General features: G+C 41.6%; 1 protein-coding gene across 2 annotated transcripts in view; it reads left to right on the top strand.

The window, feature by feature from the left end:
• LOC102207385 (solute carrier organic anion transporter family member 5A1-like) overlaps nt 1-11,100 on the top strand; it is a 37,339-nt gene extending 26,239 nt beyond the window's left edge. For both annotated transcript variants that reach the window (XM_005752416.1, XM_013915756.1), the window contains 3 exons: nt 4,496-4,694; nt 8,504-8,663; nt 10,805-11,100. In XM_005752416.1, coding sequence (XP_005752473.1) covers nt 4,496-4,694; nt 8,504-8,663; nt 10,805-11,077 — 632 coding nt within the window. In that variant the 3' untranslated portion in view covers nt 11,078-11,100. The remainder of the gene's footprint in view (nt 1-4,495; nt 4,695-8,503; nt 8,664-10,804) is intronic.
• Nucleotides 11,101-12,180: the final 1,080 nt, after the last annotated feature.

Raw genomic sequence — 12,180 nt, 5'->3', positions numbered from 1 at the left:
AAACTTAGAATTTATTTCTCATATTAAATGAAGCCTCCTGTGATTTTCCTGCAGACAGCATGCAGACAGACCAGAATATTCATACGACATCCAGGGCTTTAATTTGTGCAACTGCAGCGCTGGTTTTATCGGAGAGCAGAGCCAGAGAGGCTGTTACCCTAGCACTGCAAGCCAGCACATTAATAATAAAGCAACTGCTGTTCTTCAAATGAAGGGGGCACCTGGGACGCTGAGCTGGAGCACTGAGTGCATCACACACAAAACATTAAGAAACACACAAAGATACAAGCACATTAATGTCCTACATACACTCACAGTCACACGCCGATGCACATGCACACTTAAACGGGCATACAGGCTAATACTTTCGCTTAAACACAGAGCGTTTGAATGCTTGTTGTGCTGATTTTCTGTATTTGATCTGAACAACAACAATCTAGATGGATAAATAGCATTTCAATGTGTTAACTCATGGGTTTGTTTTTGGTGTGAACTGTCCCTTTAATTTGAAACTCCAACCTGAGGCGAATGCTGCCTTGTATCAGGCGATCCATATAGAAGTGTACAGTCCTGTTTAAAGCCATCCCGTTGTTGTGGCTGATAAATAAAGCAGCTGAAATGAACATGACACTCGGGGCTGACGACCTTTTTTAGTGGCTTTGGTTATTTGGTAGACGAGCTGTTTGCAGTTGGACCACATGTGGAAGTCTGCGTAATGCTGTTGTTTATCAGGTTTGATGAACTCTGCACATATGAAATAGCTTGCATGGTATACAAGTTTGTAAGAAGGAGTGCTTCAATTAGAGCAGGGGTGTCAAACATATGGAGGCTGGAACCTGTAAACTGAGAGCTGATTGGGACATACATTTGACATTAAATATATGTGCTGTGTATGTGTGGCCATTAATGTGACCCTTATTCACCACTGTGGGCCCTCATGAAACTGACTTGGACTATTTTAGGAACTGAAAAGTCAGAGTGAGGTCATTTATGATTCCATTTCATCCCAGATTTAGGAAGTTATTTTGTTACTGGAGAAAATATAAGGCTACTTACAGCTGCTCCCTTACTCACAGGGATAACTCCACACATTTAAGCTGGCAGACCCTCCTGATGCAGCCCCCAAGCCATTTGTGTCTCCTTCTGTAATCAAACCGTGATCTTGAGCTATGCTAGTTAGTAATAATGCTAATAATGAGAAACGTAAAGTGTTTCAGAAAACATTCGTCCATTGATTCTTTTTTTGCTGCTTACATGAGTCACAAGGGCGGCAGTCTAAGCAGAGATGCCCTAACTGGCCGCCTCCTCAGCCAGTCGTGTCCCGTCTCCAGATCTTCAGATTGTAAGGGACAAATTTATGATAGAAATTATTTTTATAGTGAAAAATATCAGAACCGTACACACAGTGGAGTCAAAAATGACCCCACTCAGTCCCTCTAAATGATTCTCACTCTCTGTACGGATTATTCTTTGCTTTGAATTTATCATTTTAATAAAAAGAAAACGAGCAAAAACCAAAACAAAACTTTGCCCTTTTAAAAAATTGATTTTGATTGCTGTCGTCAAAGAACAGCACATCATTAGTCACACTTGTAGGTAACCATGAGTCATCTGAACTTTCCACACAAAAAACTCGATTACTGAAAGCGGAGTTTATAAACACCCAACAAACTAGTGTTTTTCACACTGGTTCTGCATTAATGTTGTTTATTCCTTTCATTCCTTTTAGCCACATTAGTATGATTTTTCTCCAGGAAATTACATCTTGTTATCAGAAATGTTTTAGTGTTTGAGTTGCATAACTGTCTCAGCTGTAGGCGGAGTGGGCTGTGAAGCCTGTGATTAGAACTGCCACTCATATATATTTTCAGAATATGCCATCCTCCGGTGAGTGAAATAAAATTATTTCTTGGGAACCTGCTCAAAAGTTTGTGAAGGTCCCAGGACCCCAATTTGGTATCCACAGCTGTTCACTTTAAGGGGCCTGAGTGGGTAGAGCAAAGCAGGAGCCCCCACCAGCCTGGAGTTACGGCGCTTTCCCTTCCCTCATTCAGCAGAATAAGTAAGATAAAGTGTAGGATATAATTTTGTGCCCACGTCTTTAGAGTTAAATCCACAGTTTAGTGTTTTGTCCTCAACTGTGGAAAAAAATCACACTCTGTTTTTGCAGTTTAGTGTCTTCTGTACTTTAAAGCTTTAGTGAAAGCACGTTGATGTTGTGTAGCTGCACTTCTTTTAGCTTTAAACCTGCGAGTATCAAGAAAGAAACAGAAAATTCACCCACTGATCACTTGACACTGTTCTTAGAGCCCCAAACTGATTTTGTTATCAGACACTGCGTTGGACATTTGAACACAGGGTACTTTCTTTAGGAGCCTGCCTCAAGTGGCCTTTAGAGGAACTGCAGTTTTGTGGCACTTGCACATATCGGCTTCCGAGATTTTGATGCTTGGTTTTGGATTTAAATGGCCAGTCAGTCTGTAATCCACGTGTCTTTAGTCATGCTGGCATTGTGTTTAACATTTCTAGAACAATCTTGAACGTAGGGCAGGTTTCATTAAGGAGGAAGCATTGCTTACAGAGAACCAGACAGTGTGGTGAGCTTTTAATGACAGTCACTTAGGACTGAACAGATCTGGGGACTCCCTGAGGCTAACGGCTGGGCTTTTACCCTCGGGAACTACATAGCTTTATGGACTTTTTCCTGTTATAATTCCCATTTAACAGGAATGCACACGTGATATATTACACATACCAACTAATTACAACTTGCAACAGCAGTGTTTTTTGTGTGTTGTTGGGTTCGTGATATAGAGTTAAAAAAAAGCATGGAGCCGCTACTCTGAGACAGAAGCTTCCTCCGTTAGACTCCATCTTCCAAGCTGAGAGGACAGACAGCTGCACAGGACACATTATCTAACACCTACTGAGTGAAGAGAGCATCTCTGCTTGGGTTAGAGGCTTCACTCCCTCCGAGGCTACCCACACTATAAATGTGTGCTGTCATGGCAATGCAAAGCTGCCCGGAGGCGGATGTTGTTGTGATCGCTGCGTTTTCTTTAGGATCTCATTGAAGAGAAAGCGATAGCTGCAGTGGCCACAGCTACACAGTGTGCCGCCGATTTGATCTGTGAAAGTCCAGCTTGAAAGCGAGCTGAGGCTTGAACATATGCTTTGCTCACAGAGAAAATCATCTCTGGCCCTTAGTCCAGATAATTTACCCGCCTCATCAAACGCACTGTAACTATAGAAACAAAGTGCAGTGCGTCATACTCTGAAACGCACACACGGTAAAAAGAAAAAGTGAATTCACCACAATGTGCAGCCGCAGGTTTAATTGCTACAGGATTAGTTTATATTGACTTCATTACCCTGGTGAATTTATGGCCACTTGGTGGCAGAAAAGCAGCACAACTGAATTACCACGTCTAGTTTTTATGGCTGATGAGTCTGCAACACGCAGCGTCCTCAAAGACTCAAATATGAAGTAAAATTTCAAAGACAAATATTGCAGTTTCTTTAAAGGCCACTTGAGGCTGGCTACAAATCTCCTCCATTTTATTTTACTGTTTACTTCCTCTTAGAAGAAATTGGCTTAAATTGATAATCTCAAGCTTCCTAACAACTTATAGGATGCTGAATCTTTTTTTAAAATAAATGCATTTGGATGCTGGTTTTAGGGGCATGGCTGCTTTAATATACCAGTGTCCTGACCGTAGATGGTGTAAAAGATAGATGCAGCCGCAGCGATGCCACCAGCTGACGTCCTGTCATAGTGAAACTGCTGTGAAGCATTTCATTCGTCACCATCTTGGTTTTTTGAAACCAGGTGTGGTGAGTTAGCTCCTCTGTGATTTCCAGCTGTTACTGAGAAACATATCTGTGACTTTAGCTTCTAAAAATATTCTCTTTCTTCACCAGCTGACTTTACATTTTCTATCTTCTATCTTTCAATGATACCAGAGTCATTACATTTATTACTGATATAGAAAAAAATATTCCTAGAGATTTTGGGCTCCAAAAGGAACATTAAAGATGATAAACATTAAAGCCAGTTTCATGTTTCTGTGACATAACTTTCTAGTTATTTTATATTTTTATGAGTTTGCTTGACTAACTTGAAACAGCTTTGAATGAAACACATTTGAGGAAATATCAGTCAGTGTCTCCTCCAGTGAATTATCAGAAAGCAGGTCAACAGACAGTCCCAGTTCATTTGTCTGTTCCTCTTTGTCACAGATCTTGAATTGCTGCCGTTTTGGTATTGAAGCTTTGAAAAATCCCATAATAGAAAAGAGTCTTTGTTGCTTTGTTATCTCCTGTATTGATGAAGCTGTGAGGCCCCACCTCCATTTGCCTCATTATAAACTTTTCATAGTATAAAGGTAAAAGTTTCTGTGGCTGCAAGTTATTGTAATCTGCTGATCCTGAGAGGTACGGGTAAGACTTTTTTCCACATTTGATTATTTCTGTTTGCTTGTCTTTGTCTCTTCAGGTGTGATTATTGTACCCAGTGCCGGCGTGGGGATCGTCCTGGGCGGCTACATCATTAAGAAGCTGAAGCTGGGCGCTCGCGAGTCGGCCAAGCTGGCCATGATCTGCAGCGGCGTGTCCCTGCTCTGCTTCTCCACGCTGTTCATCGTGGGCTGCGAGAGCATCAACCTCGGAGGGATCAACATCCCCTACACCACCGGGTAAGGAGAAGCTGGGCGGGTGAAATCCGGGGAGGTGGTGGGTCGTGCTGCATCCCAGCTGACGAGAAAGACTGACGTCACTTCGGCGTCAATGCCACTTCATTCATGTCTGAATTGAGTCTTTACACTGGGTCTGTGTGTGCTGTTCCTGCAGTGATGTGGTTGTGGAGGATGTAGAGAAACACTCAAAGGATGGAGGAGACAAAGACGAAGCTAAGAATAAACAGACAGAAGTAAAAGAAAATCAGACTGACTGAGGAGGAGGGTTGAAGAAACTGAGTAATGAAAGCAGCTGAAAGAGTGAAGTCAGCCAAATAATACAGGAAGAAGGTGCTGTGTTCTGGCCTAGTGGACAACATGGAGACTTTATATTTGTTTACCAGTTGTTAGCCCATATTGACCATTTGTGACCCCTGTCACAGAATGGAGATATTACTCAGGTACAGGAAGTGTCTTGATGCTCAATTATCCAGGTAAGTGAATCTCCAAAAGTTGATTCTGTTCATCTGGTCGTAGCGTTTTGTGGGAACGCTACGTCCAGATGAACAGAATCAACTTTTTTGAGGTACAGGAGGTGTTTAGCTCAAAGTTGTCTTGGCTCACGTTCACATCATAAACAAATTGCTCTGAAGTTTGTTAAGACATGACTGAGACCTCCTCCAAAGGGTCTCTGTGGATGTTTTCATCAGCACCAGAGTGATGACTGTGTTCACACCTGCATCTGTGAACCGCACCGAGAGGAAAAAACAGCCCAGAGTTTGATTTAAACAGACTAAACAGCGCATTGTGAAAACACACTGATAACAACACAAGACATTTTGTGACAAAGTTTTTCTGTGTGGCGGAAAAACTAAACATCCAAACACCAGCCTACAAGCAGACAAAGCTCTTGCAACGTGCATTCTTGCACTTTGAAGTCATGTCCAGGACATTTATTACAGCGTTTTGTTGGCCGATATTTGTGTAAAGGACTGATGTACTGCCTGTTGCTAGAGGCAAAGACAAAAAGTACATCTGTACAAGAGGTGGGCGATGGATTTTCTGGATCTGTGAATGGTTCCCCTGTAAGGCAGGCATGAAACTTAGTCACAGACACAGAGAGTCACAGACGCCCTGCACGGGTCATCATTCCTGTTACAGTTCACGTAACGTCCAACTGAAGGATGCATGCATAGTCGGTGGCACTAGCATTTGTCACTTGGACCAGAGTGGATCCTAGAAACGTCTTTAAGACTAACAGATGTTTAAGACCTCTGCCAGAAAACAATGGCGATGTCACGTGATCCAAAGGCTTATGCTGCCTACCTTGGACCTCACAGGTTATAGGTCGGATTTGGAAAAACGGGCGGTGACGTGCTCTGAAGATGGAGCCATTCAGCCATCAGTGCAGTGCCTGAGTACAGCACAGTGTCTATATTTTTTCTCAGTCTAATAATACAGCTGTAGCACTTTCACTGATAGAATCCAGTCGGTTCTCTGTATAAGACTTTTTTGCGTAGCTGCAAATACTGTGTGAACAGTGAACACAAAGTTCAGCAGTTATACTTCCAACTTTGCACTTGAAATAGAAAGCAGCATTAACTCAGTCGGTGTCCAGACTGAAAAGTACATCGTGGTTATAATATCATTATAGGCCCTGCTGCTTGCACTGACAGTGGCTGGTGTTGTAAGCAGGCTATAAATAGTCTAGTTTGCTTGTTTGCTAATGTTGCTGACATGGTACTGTAATGAAATGGTGCCTTCATGTGTCTTAAAGATGATCAACCGAACCTGGAGGCCTGGCTGATTGTGAAATGCTCTCTGAATGATTTCATTCAGCCCAGTTTGTCACTTATAACAGACTGTAACCATAAACCTCTGCTTTTCACTGTAAAGGGCATCTGCAACTATTTCAATACTGACTTCCAGTGACACAAAAATACATTTGTTACCTACAATCACACGAAGCAGAAAGTTTTCCCCTATTTCTTTTCTTCTAATTGTTTCCTGTCACCCGACTGACGTATCGGTGACGTCTGCTCCGAACTGGTCTGTTTGTTCGATCTTAAAAATTTAGAAAATGTCAGAAAAAATTGGCTTCACGGTTTTCCAGGTGACATTTTCAAAGAGCTTGTTTTATCTGACATACAAAAAGTCAAAACTCTTCCATTAAAAAAGGTAGAAAAAAAACCTCATGAACCTCAGGAATGTGTTGGTTTATCAGCGTTATTATCTGTTCATTTCCTGTACTGCATTTTTTAGCATTATTCTTATTCAGAGAAACAGAATAACTTCTTGGCTGTTATTTATTTATTTATTTACTAGGAAACCTTGGTGGGCATATCCTCCAGCTTTATAACTATATAGCCTTTATAACAGCTAGATGGTTACTGAAGACAATTAGCAGCAGGTTTATTTGTTGACAACATAATAGGAAAAAAAGAGATTTTATCCTTCAGAATAAAATATCAGGCTAGTTTTCTTAAAATGATATAGCTGCTGTAAACCGAACAAACTCAAATCTTTGACATGAAGCCATAATAATACATCTTTTCCCCTGCAATCATCCCACACAGTTCTGAAGTTCATTTTTAGTCATGTTTTTAGAGGCGGCACAAGTTTTTGGCCAGATCTGCTCCATTCAAGTCTGCAGTTTCATCAACCTGACAGCCCTTAGTTGTTTTTTTCAGCACCTCCCCTGGTGTCGTTCTTTTGCTTCTCCTTCCAGATGTAAACTTGGAATCCTGACTCTTTCCCTGAAACCGCAGACATCCGTTTGCCGACTGCAGCGTGGCCTTTCTCCTGTTTAATCATTTCCCGGTCTGACCGAGTAGGTGGTAGTTTTCATCACCCCATCTGTGGCTCATGTCAGGGAGGAAGCGAATGTTCAGATGAGTGCAGGATAACAGATAACGAGCCAGTGAACGGAGGCGTTTTCTTTTGCACAAAGCGTCCCTGAGAGCGATTACATGGCAACCGTGGAAAATGTCCAAGGACAGCTTGGAAGAGAGGATCTTTGGCTGCGTGCCCTCTCTGTTTTCTCTCTCGTTTGTCCCTCTGGTCTTTTTTTATTTCCCTCTGTGAGTCTGTCTGTCCCTTTCGCCCTCCACTCTTCATGTTTAATTCTTTTCGATTCCCTCGCTTCTGTCTCCTTTTCCTCGTCCTCTCTCTGCTTTTTCCTCTTGTTCGTCTGTTGTGTTTTGATGACATCTGCGGTCGTCCATCCAACCCTACTGCTTAACTTGTTGTGAACAAAATAGATCAGGACGTGCCAGCTTGGCACAAACTTTTAAATAGACGAAGGAAAGAAGAAATGATTCGTTTTTCTACGTCTAGGACCAAGGCCACTGTGACCTGAAAACAGCTTGTTTTGCCCATAACTTAAGAATTCTAGTTTTTCTTTTTGGCTTTTCCCAAACACGTCAAATCGTCTGAGTGTTCAGTGAATTTCTTTATCTGTCAGATTTCTCTGAAGAAGATTTGTAACTTTTTCCTCACGCAGTGTCATCATTACTAAATAAAATAATGGAGAAATGTACCGAAAGTGCTCATTGAAAAGCTGTGATGACTTTTCCATCAGCCTGAGCTTTACTTTGATGCTGCTTATCAGTAATGTGTTAGACAAGCAGTCACTATGCGGATCATTGCGAGCAAGAAATGAGCTTTTACACAGTGTTTAGTGTAATGATGTCGCCTGTTAACAGACTGAATTTGACTTAATGCCACTAAGTGCTGGGATTAATTTGTTTTCAGTGTTGAACACTCAGAAGTGGAATAGCTTTAAAGGAAAATAACTGTCTAATTAAAAAGGTTCTGTTTTCTCCCTTCAGACCTACACTCACTATGACGCAGAGGAACCTGACCGGAGGCTGTAATGTGAACTGCGGCTGTAAAATCCACGAGTACGCTCCGGTCTGCGGCTCTGATGGCATCACATATTTTAACCCCTGCCTAGCTGGCTGTGGCAGCGTGGCCAACGACAGCACTGGGGTAAGAGGCCACGATACCTGTGTCTTATTTTTTTAAATGTTGACACTAAAACATCTTAAATTCAGTCTAAGATGTATTGTAAATGTTTTGTTTCACTATTTTCTGCCCACGGCACGTTGTTTTCTCAGCTTGACTGTTGCTATTTTCAGCTCATGCAGCTCCGTCCTCTCATCCACAGGCAGGTCGCGGCAGATGGCCGCACCCCCCTGAGCCTGGTTCCTCCTGGAGAATACTTCCTGTTAAAAGGGAGTTTTTCCTTCCCACTGTCACCAAGTGCTCGCTCATGTTAACTGGGATTTTTTTTTCTGTATTATTTTAGCAATTTACCTTAAAATATAAAGCGTGTTGTTGTGATTTAGCGCTACATAAATAAAACTGAAATAAATTAAAGGATCAATAAGCTCATAGCAGAATTGCTACTCCACCTACAGCATTGGTCCAAATTTAATCAAACTAGCACAAACTAAAGGTCACGTATGTTATTTTTACTGGGAACAACCTCTGAACTGTGATGGAGTTTGGTGATGTTCTCAAACAGTCATGATGTTTGCTGGGTTAGCTTCTTTAAACCATTCAGCTTCTTTTTTAAATTAGAAACAGGTTCTAATTTGGTATATCAACTGATGTAGAAATTATATTTTTCTGTTCTTTTCAAATTAATAATTGCATTTAGACAGTGTTCTTGAACTTAACTGTTACTTTATAAATTATTTCGAAGTGAGATGGAAGAAGGTTTAGATAGTTTAGATGTGCTTTTCCCTCAATATTCATTTTAAAAGGATCCTCAGTTTAACTTGTTTGAACTTGTAAACACTACGGGGTAGTAGTAACCTGGACACTATCCTGGCGTTGTATATGTGTGATTTCAAGGCCAAAAACCAGAAGATTTTAATTATTTTGGCAAAAGAAGCAAAATGTTACCAAAAAGTTCTGTTTAATTCATTTTGTTGTTATTATACAAGCAAAGCCAACACAATGATATATGCAGTATTAATATGTAGGTGCAGCACAACACAACACAGTAATGACACAACACAGTAACATAATAGAAAAGCAAAAACATAAAATGATATAAAAGAGGATAAAATGAATAAAAAAAATCATGTAGATTAATATAAAGAAAATAAAATAGCAGATTAGTGATTTATAGGTAATCTGTTGTTACTGATAAAGTGTCAGAGTGTGGCAGGTTCTGATCCAGTGATTATGTGTGTTACAGTGTGTGACTGAGTTCAGTGCTTATGGTGCACATGATTGGAGAGACAGATTTACAGTCCGGGAACAAAAAAATCTGTTCCTGAGCCTTACAGTGTGAGACACTGGTACTGTTTCACACTCGGTGGGGGATCAATGTTGAAAGGGGGAGTGGGGTCATAGTTCATGTTACACGCATGCAAGGTAAAGCGTTTCAGGTAGCAGTCTTTAACGGCACGTAGCGGGTGCCAACAGGACGCTCTGTTGGTTTCACTAACCGCTGCAGGTGCAGTGATCGTACCAAGCTGTTGTGCAAGATGTTACCGTGCAGTGGTAGAAGCTGTCCAGATGGAGCCTTTTCAATCTCCTCAGGCAGTGGAGGCATTGTTGTTGCTTATCAGGAAGTATATAGAGACCATGTCAGGTCCCCAGAGGCATAGAGACCAAGGAACTGAAAGCTCGTTATGTTCTCAGCTTTACCCTGTTGTAGATGGGGCTCTGTCTACCTTTTTTGGACTTTCTATAACGTTAAGATCAAGGTTTTTGTTTGAGTCAGCAGATGCTGGATCTGCCCTCTGTAGGCCGTCTCGTCATTATTAGATGGAGGCACTTGGATAGGTTTGAAAGAGTAATAAAAGGCCTTTATTTTCCCAGTGCTAAAGACATTAAAAATACACCAGTGCAAATCTTGAGGGTGCAGTCTACTCGCCCACTGTTAGACTGCCATATGAGCAGCAGTGGTTTGAGGGACACTCCTGTTACTTTCTGTTTTTATTTTAAAGGATTTGTTTGGTTGGTCTCATTTAATTCATCCAAAACTGTAGAACCGCAGCAACATCTGCTTCATGGCTTTCTCACTTGTTTTTAGCAGTTACATTAATGTCTAAAGGAATAACATTGTGAACCATGTGTCTAAACTTCCATACGTATCTTCATTTGCCCTCCAGATCCGAAACTACTCCGACTGCGCCTGCGTTCAGAGCCGGCAGGTCATCACGCCGTCGACCGGCAGTCAGGGCAGCAACCAGCTGCAGCTCGTCATCGTCAAGACCTACCTGAACGAGAACGGCTACGCCGTGTCGGGGAAGTGCGACCGCACCTGCAATACGCTCATCCCCTTCCTCATCTTTCTCTTCATCGTCACGCTCATCACTGCCTGCGCTCAGCCCTCCGCCATCATTGTCACCCTCAGGTACGCCTTTATGAATCACTCACTGTGAGGAGGATGGGATGTCAATGTTTTGTTCCAACTAAAAGTCGTCAGCCTCTTTGGTTTTTAAGTAACTGCCTCTCTGCAGACCAGGTGTTCGTATCACCTTTCTGAGAAAAAAAGAAAACATTTTTTATTTTTGTAGGAAATGAGTTTTCAAAAATAATCAAAAGTGGTGGAAAAGTTGAAGAAACTTTACTGACTGTAGACAAACTGTGAGAGTGAGAGGCGACACTGTTGACTTACTGGTTGATCTACATCCCCTCTCTTACCTTATGGACAGCTGGCCTGCAAGGAGCCAATTGAGATGGTTTAGGCATATGAACAGGATGCCTCACGAGCGCCTCCTAGGTGAGGTGTTTTGGGCATTTCCCATTGGGAGAAGACCCCTGGGATAGTACTGGGATAGTGCTGGGATAGTGCTGGCTTGGGAATGCCTCAGTATCCTTCCCAGATCAGCTGGAGAGGTCTGAGCATCTCTTATTATACTGATGATGTGACGATGAATTTGAACGTGAACATTTCTTCTTTCATCCAAGTGGCAGTACTATCAATACTTTCCAAACTTTATCAACTCAATTCCCACAAAGTCTTTGGACCTTTTAAATGTGATCACCACATACAGTAAAAATAATAACTGTGTAACTACTTTGTCTGATGGAAATGTATGTATTTGATAGATATTTCTGAACATTCGACAAATAAAAATGTTAACATCATTAAAGGATTCAGGCATGGGGCCACTTTCGATTTAAAAATGGATAAGTGGGTCTTTGTTAAGTAGATTTGTATCACGCAGTAGGACAGTCAAGTAAGATGAACATAATAAAGCCAAAAACACAGATATTTGTTGTGAATGAGCAGAATTGTTGCTGAATCACGTCTAAGCTGATCAAGTCTGCCGGCATCAGTCTTGTTATCTTTATCTGATAACAAAGCTCTCCTGCTCTCATCCAAACATGGTGACGTCTGTGTGCAGAGTCAGCAAACTTTAGAGTTTTATCAGAGTCGACTGGTGAATCCCCGCCCTTTTAATGTCCCTGTAATCCACTAAGATTAAAGGTAATTTGGCTAATGCTTGAAAAAAGCTGTAAACATAAACATGGTTATGTG

This window comes from Pundamilia nyererei, unplaced genomic scaffold (genome assembly GCF_000239375.1).
Source record: "Pundamilia nyererei isolate P.nyererei 1_Seehausen unplaced genomic scaffold, PunNye1.0 scaffold00358, whole genome shotgun sequence".
Lineage (NCBI taxonomy): Eukaryota > Metazoa > Chordata > Actinopteri > Cichliformes > Cichlidae > Pundamilia > Pundamilia nyererei.
This window is presented reverse-complemented; position numbering and strand designations above follow the sequence as displayed.